Below are 7,734 nucleotides of genomic sequence, written 5' to 3'. Positions count from 1 at the left end.
AAGATGAAATTATGTGATATTGGTCCTACATAAGAATCAATTGCTCAAAAATTCACCCATCTAGAAAAGTGCGTCAATAAATCTTTTTATTTATTTTTCAACTGTTTATATGCTCTCATACAAAAATCTTGTAACTACAATTCTCGTTTTGGTAACGTTTACATTGATGGTAACTCAACATCTAGTCGGTCAGTTGAAGCGATTTAAAAGTATGGAATTATCAATCTTCAAATAAATAATCTACGATAACGGTGGCTACTTCGTATGATTTCTGATCTACTTAAAAATAGTTTTCCAGCGTAATAACTGTATTTTTTTCATATAAAGACGATGATTTTCTGTTTGATTTCATTCTAAGATATCCTAGGTATGAATTGTATCACAATTTGAGTGACTCATCTCATCTGTTGCAGTTTGAAGAACAAGTCTGCCTTCTATAGTATTAATTTCTGAATAAAACATTTGTGTTTTATTTGCTTTCTTGCTTGCTTACGTCGGCTGCCTTTGAATTAGAAAGCATCCTAGTGATGTGATATTAGACTTAGTACTGATGCTGTTGACAAACAACGTCAACAGAGTTATGGCACTATCCGTTTCGATTCCTTTTCTTGGCTGCGTTTTGCTCGGTGGTGGACCACCGAGAGGGGAGCTAAACTATTTCTTTTCGTCCGTTGAACAGCAAGATAGACTTTGAGTTGCTTCTTTAGTGATTCCCTGCTTGTTGTTTATCTATTTGTTCGGTGTTTGCAGTACGAAATAAAAATGAAGGTCGGTCTCGTTTCATGATTCACATCCATCTAGATGCATCTTTATGGACTATTCTACTGAAGAAAACAATATGCAGTTTTACTTTATAGTTGAATTGGTAACCAATCTAGATTAGCATTTATTTTTGGTTCTTTATACTTTTCTTCGTATGTTGTTCTAGATGATATTCGATCATATGGGCTTGATAGGATCAATTGGTTAATTATATGTGGTTTGTATAGCTCGACCGGGAGTGGGAATTGAGGTAAAATTATTCTTGCTGAGTAGCTATAAAACAACACTATTAGGCCATTTAGAAACTGTACGAGAATAGAAGCTGAATCGCTTGCGCAGAGGCATTTTGCTACAAGCCGGCATGTGCCGAGACAATCTCGGAAATCTTCTTACGAGCGAGCGTGAGGCGGTCAAGAGGTGGAGACAGCATTACGATAGGCACATTAACAATAAAGCTGCAAACACCGAAGGTTGCGTGGTAACAGATCTAGAAGTACGTGCGCAGGACGAAAGAATTCCAACCCCTAACCACCAAGAATTTGAGGAAGAGGTTGGCGGACTCCAGGGAAGAATCGTCGGGCCTGCCACTCCGAATTTCTATCGACGGTAATGAAATCGAGGCTGTTGAAGAATTCGTGTACTTGGGCTCACTGGTGACCGCCGTCAATGACACCAGCAGAGAAATTCAGAGGCGCATTGTGGCAGGAAATCGAGCTTACTTTGGACTCCGCGAACTCTGCGATCGAACAAAGTTCGCCGTCACATGAAATTAACTATCTACAAAATGCTGCTAAGACCGGTAGTCCTTTATGGGCACGAAGCATGGACCCTACGTGCAAAGGACCAACGCGCCCATGGAGTTTTCGAACGGAAGGTGCCATCTACGACGAGGTGCAGATGGAAGACGGGACTTGGAGAAGGTGAATGAACCATGAGCTGCATCTGCTGCTGAGAGAACCAACCATCGTCCACACTGCGAAAATCGGGAGGCAACGGTGTGCGGGTCACGTCACCAGGATGTCGGATAGCAACCCGACTAAAACGGTTCTCGAGAGTCATCCAACCGGTACAAGAAGACGTGATGCGAGCTAGGTGGGTCGATCAAGTGGAGGACGAGTTGCGAACGCTTCGCAGAGTGCGAAACAGAAGATACACAGCCTAGTACATAGCCATGGACTGAGTAGAATGAAGACGACTGTTATGTACAGCAGAGGACACCCAGGCCTTAGCCTGACCGGTAGTGTAAGTTGTAAGAAGTTATCTAGCCGGCTTAGTTGACGGTCGCTCGACAACAGACCAGATTTTTAAAAATGCTGTAAATACCAGATTCTAACACATCGCCTACGACTTCATCGACTTCAAGGTAACCACCCAGAGGTATGAAAAATCATGGACAAGATAAGCTTCTCACTAGACGGATCAAGTGACGATGGACTGTGTAAAGAAATTGCGTAAGGGTTTCGGGTGTTCTGTTTAGTCCGTTTAATTCTCATCGGGCCTCACAGCCGGGACACAATTTTCACGAAATCTGGCCAATTTGTCTGTTTTGCGGATGACATGGATATTATTGCTAGAACATTTGACACGGTTGTACATCCGCCTGAGTGCATAACGTTTCAAAGGTTGAACTTTGGGAGCTGGTCGAATTCGGGCACAATGTTTTGCTGTCTTCCACCATTGCTTTTCAAAGAATATTGCGGATTATCCGACGCACAAACCGTCTAACTTAGTCGGACCAAGTCGAAAAACAGACCATTTTTTCATATGACATTTTCACGTTATACAAAACCAATCTTGACGAAAAAACAGTAGCAAATCGAACCCTTGAAAAAGATCCCAAACGGATGGAAACGTCGGGAAAGATTTAAACAACTAGTTTTCAATTTCCTCCAAGACTGCTAAGCCATCTCCCAAAGTTCTACATCAAAACAGTCGAAACCCGATAAGTTTCAAAGGTTGGACTGATGGTGAACGTGTAAAAAACGAAGCACATATGCTAGTAGGAGGAACCGCGAACTACAGGAAAAGCCAACCCTGATAATAGTTTCCAATAAAATCACCATAAACCACCATTGAATAATGATAAATTTAACTGTTCAGTAACAAATTATATAGTGTACTAGCTGTCCCCGGCAAACTTTGTCTTGCCTACTGCGTTTTTTTGACGTTTCAAGTCTTTGGTCAAGCGCCCAAGTCCCCGTTCAAAATGGATGAAACCCCAATTTTCAAAAACTCGCAATTTTCCCATGTTTTTGGCCTCATAAACCTTCCCTGGGTAAAAACTAACAGAACAAAACTTAGACGACCCAAATCGGACCATCCGTGCACAAGTTATGCGCGGTCCCACGTATGCCACTGCATTTTTATATATTTAGATGTATTTTCCTGCTTCAAATGCTGTATTGGAACTACAATACGTGAAGAATAAAATCAATGGCACTAAAGATTCCAATAATTAAAACACCATAAATTGAATGGCGGTTGACCTTAATTCGCTTCAGAAAATTTAGATTTTTTTATGGTAAAGATACATCACAATTAATGGCACCAATTAATGGTAACTACATTCTGTTGAATCTCCATGATCTTTTCTATCAGGGTAGACAACAGAGTTATGATAGACGGGGACACTTTTGAAGTGGTGCAGGACTTCAGCTACCTCGAAATCTTGGTAAAGGCACGCAACAGCGTAAGCAGTGAAATATGAAGGGCCTATGATGCACCCAACATCCTTTATAAGAAACGTGTTATTGAAGGAATAAGTCTACTGCAAATAATAAAGATTGATTGATTGATTTGTCTTTATTATAGAGACTTTCAGCCCTTGGCTGGTTCGTCTCTAAAAAAGAATAAAGAATTCACTGCTCACAGGTTCGCAAGGCTGTTTTATTTTGTATGGCGAGTTTTAAAATTTTTAAAACTCGCCATACAAAATAAAACAGCATTGCGAACGGCCCACACTGGGGCAGAACGCAGTTATGGACAGACAAAACCTCTAGTGCTCTGGATATGCATCCTAGAGATTTGATGTCTTTAGAGAAGTGTCTTGTAAGAGTTTTGACTAAAATCTGGTAACTCAATAATTGATCTAGATAAGTTGCAACTGATCTAGATCAGTTTTAGCTTTTTATAGAAGCGTCATAGAAAAAAACTTTCTTCTGCAAAGTTGTTCATTCTGATATTTTTGACATTTCTTCCGAAGACACTTATACTCTATAATGTACACGAAAGGCACAGTGGGCTACTTTACTGAAAAAGTCGAAAAAATCGATTTTGATAAATATTTTAAAGTAAAAAAAATCAGAAAAAAAATTCGAACGTTAGGTTAGCAAAAATTTATAAGAAAAAAGTTATTCCATAACAAAAACTAATAATCACGGAAATTGGAAGTTTTTCTTATCAAAATAACAAGAAAAGGTGATTTACAATTTATTTGATAACTCATGAAGCAGCAGGCGGAGGCAGCTAATTTTTTGGCCAAAACATGTCAATACCACTAGCATCGATACAGTGGGGAAAGAAAAGTGGGGTAACTCAGGGCTTTTGCTATATACTAGTATGAAATCACCACGAAAATAAATGAAAATTGATCATTAAGATCAATTTTTTGAACTCCAAACATGATGTAAAGCAATTTTCCGAATGTTTTTTAATGTAACAAATCTCTAGGATGCATATCCAGAGCACTAGAGGTTTTGTCTGTCCATAACTGCGTTCTGCCCCAGTGTGCGGCCTTAGCATGTAGCAGTAAATACTAACAAATAGAAGATGATTGAATTGATAGAATGGGTTGCCTTTACAAGATTTCTCGTTTTCGATATTTTGCCCTTTCGACGTTTTGGCATTCATCGTTCTGCCTTTCGCCGTTTTACAAAGTATCCAAGTAAATTACTTGTTTCAGTATGACTGTGGCATTTTCTTCTGAGCGGGATCCGATACTGCAACTCTCTTGGCTCCATCGTGTGATGGAGACGCACGATAATTTGTAACTGGTATATTTTCGATGAGAATCAATTCTCTACAATTACACTCTCCACCGGTCTCCATCTATGTCTATAAATAAAACGTAAATATCCGCACTGATGGATGATCACTTGAGACCAATGCAAATGAAGGAAGGATTGCTGTATTCGCTTAGTGCACTATTTACTACTACGATCTAAAAAAATAAAACACAACTTCGAATTTTAAATGCAAATCATACTATCTCTTCGTCTCTCCCAGGACAGGCATATTTTATATGCACTCGGGCACAACGTTTTCACAAGGCTAGAAGCACACTACAACGTTCTTTGCTCGTCACAAAGCCACAATTCGAATGAAGTGCAGCAGGCAAAAACTGTAATTAGACCCAATTATTTTCTGTTATCTCTATCTGTTCGTGTGCTGTTCCGGCTGCCCCGGCGTTCTGTTTGCTTCTTGGAAAAGTCTCTTTTGAGATTGCTCGACCAGTGGAACATTTGGCCCGGGACCAACCTTTGGCTACGAAATTGTGCAAGCTGATTCCTACTTACCGGGAAGCGGTAAGCACTCGGCCATCTTTCGGGAAGGCTGCAGGGATCTATATCTGTGCACATTCTTTCGCATTTCTACGTACGTGAGCCGCCGTCTGCTGGGCGAACCGGAAAGGACTCATCGTTTTTATACCATCTTTACCGACAACTTATCGCATTGTCTCCGAACAATGGTTGGCACGGCCATCAGAGTGGACCCAACGACCTTTTCATACTTACAGGTCCAGATTGCTGCAGGACATTCCGGGAGCCGCTTTTTCTCAATTTAGATAAATCTTCGCTCGGGTTTCACATTTAATTCTAACTAAAGCGAAACGCCACCACCCTGTTGGTCCTTTGCTGCTAGATGTGGGTGGTTGAAACAGACGGAATGCGATGTGCGGTTGACAGCTTTCGTGATTGATACCGTCAATTGTGCTGTGTACGAAAATGTTTCCTTCTGTATCTTCTATCTTCGGGGTGTGGTGCAAGCAAAGTCATGTAGATTTTACAGCTGTATGCAATGGTCACAGCACTTGAACGTGCCGCCGTTGGCTGTAGGGGGTGAATTTATTCCGTAGGCGTTTCACTTGTGAAAATAGTGCTTCTATTACGAGGGACAGATTCCATCTCTATCCGGTTGATTGGTGCCCAGATGGTTTCCGTTTGTGTTCGTTCCGTTTGGCAGCATGATGATGGTAGTTTCCTGGATATTTCTGAGGAGAAGAGAAATAAAAAATGATGATATGAGATATTGTCGATATTACGTGGTTGTGGTTTATCGACTGTGGTTTATAAAAAAAACATATATTAGCATTAGTAAGTCACAAAAATCTAATTGCAACTGTCATAGATTCCGGGTTGGACTTGCTCAAATACCTTGTAAGATAGAAGGGCACGTTAAAGGCTGAGTAATGCGTAGCATAGACTCCATTGAGGACATTGACCTCTTCCCAACAAATTATATACCTACTTTTTTGTGAAAATCTCGGCCGGCGAGCAGTTTCAGGGAAGATTGGGCAACAAACCTTGGTGGGAGCTTTGGTCGTAGGCTGACATGAAATAGAGGTTTACTTCTACAAGTCTGAGTGTTTGTTCGTCAATTTAAGAGCAATTCACAACTGCATTTATTTCTTATGTTATGGGTGGATGATCAACATCAGAGTGCCAATGAAGGGCTTTTATCTTAACTGTGCACCATGGATCTGCAGAGAGTTATGAGGTTGGTGTTCGGTCCTGTGAGCCAGCCATAAAAAATATTGCAACAAAAAAACAGCTACAGAACTGTACGATGCGAGATCAATGGCACCGACCCCAGTGAACAAAAAAGTCTTGTGATTGGAAACTTGGTACGTAGAATTGTGGATCTCTTAACTTCTGTGTCAAGTGTGTTGGACAGGATCCATGGTGTGAACGTTAAGAGGTGATCATATTTACCATTTACCAGAGCTGCGGCAACACACGTGGGCCGGAAACAATATTCATCATGATGGGCGACATGCAGAGGCGAGTGATCGCTTGATGGCCGATCGACGAACAAAGGCGCTGTCCATAAACTACGTAGACTCATTTTTGGCCATCTCAGACCCCCCCTCCCCCATCGTAGCCTTTTGTTCATACAAAATTTTCGAAATTTGTATGAAGCATAGACTTTGGCCAGACCCCACCGTCCCCCCCCTAAGAGTCTACGTAGTTTATGGACAGGCCCAAATATGCAGGTTGAGGATTTAGGGCCGATTCTTAGATTTTAGCATAATAAGCACACAGCCCTCACTCATTATTTTCTTCTTAGCAATGGGAGATAACCTGATCAACAGATACCTGAACAGAGAGGTCTAGGTTGTGCGGGAGTAGGGATCGTCTTCTTCAAATAAAGTAGCTGCCATTTCCCCAACCCTTTTAACAACATTTGTATGGGTCATTCCATATGAAGTGACCGAGAAAATGTGAAAACTTGCAATCGACCATCACGCATTTGAACCAAATTTGGTTGAAAGATTTATTTAGATGGAAAAAGAACAAATCCAAATTTTGGTGCCGATCGGATCACCCCTCGACCCGTTGGAGCACCCCTCATTTTGGCCGATATAAAAATTATCCTCCCTTTCTTTAATTTTTATCATTGAAACGATTGCACATACACATTTTTGTCCTTCGGCTTTTTTGAAGGAAATCGTTCAGGAAATCCAGAAAAAATATTATTTTTCCGATACAGCAGGGGTTCTCAAACTTTTTCAGTTTGCGACCCACTTTTGGTTTTTATAGATTTCGGCGACCCACCAGCACGAATTTTCGAAAATTCTTTTTTTTTGCAAATTTGGACTGACTTTTTGAAATATATACATTTTATCACTTTCATAGGCTTTGATTAACTCACGATACGAATTTCTCAAACTTAAAAATATATTTTTGCCTTTCTCGTACACTAAGTGTACTGGAAAGGCTATATGTTCACTCCAAAAATGACTTTTTGATAGAA

At 40.6% G+C, this 7,734-nt stretch overlaps 1 protein-coding gene across 2 annotated transcripts in view; it reads right to left on the bottom strand.

Annotated features, from left to right (window-relative positions):
- Positions 1-4,501: 4,501 nt before the first annotated feature.
- Positions 4,502-7,734, bottom strand: part of LOC115264566 (neuropeptide CCHamide-1 receptor-like) — a 152,404-nt gene continuing 149,171 nt past the window's right edge. The window contains exon 9 of one of the 2 annotated variants that reach the window (XM_062859592.1): positions 4,502-5,961. In XM_062859592.1, coding sequence (XP_062715576.1) covers positions 5,826-5,961 — 136 coding nt within the window. In that variant the 3' untranslated portion in view covers positions 4,502-5,825. Of the gene's footprint in view, positions 5,972-7,734 lie in introns of both variants that reach the window. The other variant, XM_062859593.1, reaches the window with a different exon arrangement.

The sequence above is a fragment of the Aedes albopictus genome, chromosome 3 (assembly GCF_035046485.1).
Source record: "Aedes albopictus strain Foshan chromosome 3, AalbF5, whole genome shotgun sequence".
Lineage (NCBI taxonomy): Eukaryota > Metazoa > Arthropoda > Insecta > Diptera > Culicidae > Aedes > Aedes albopictus.
This window is presented reverse-complemented; position numbering and strand designations above follow the sequence as displayed.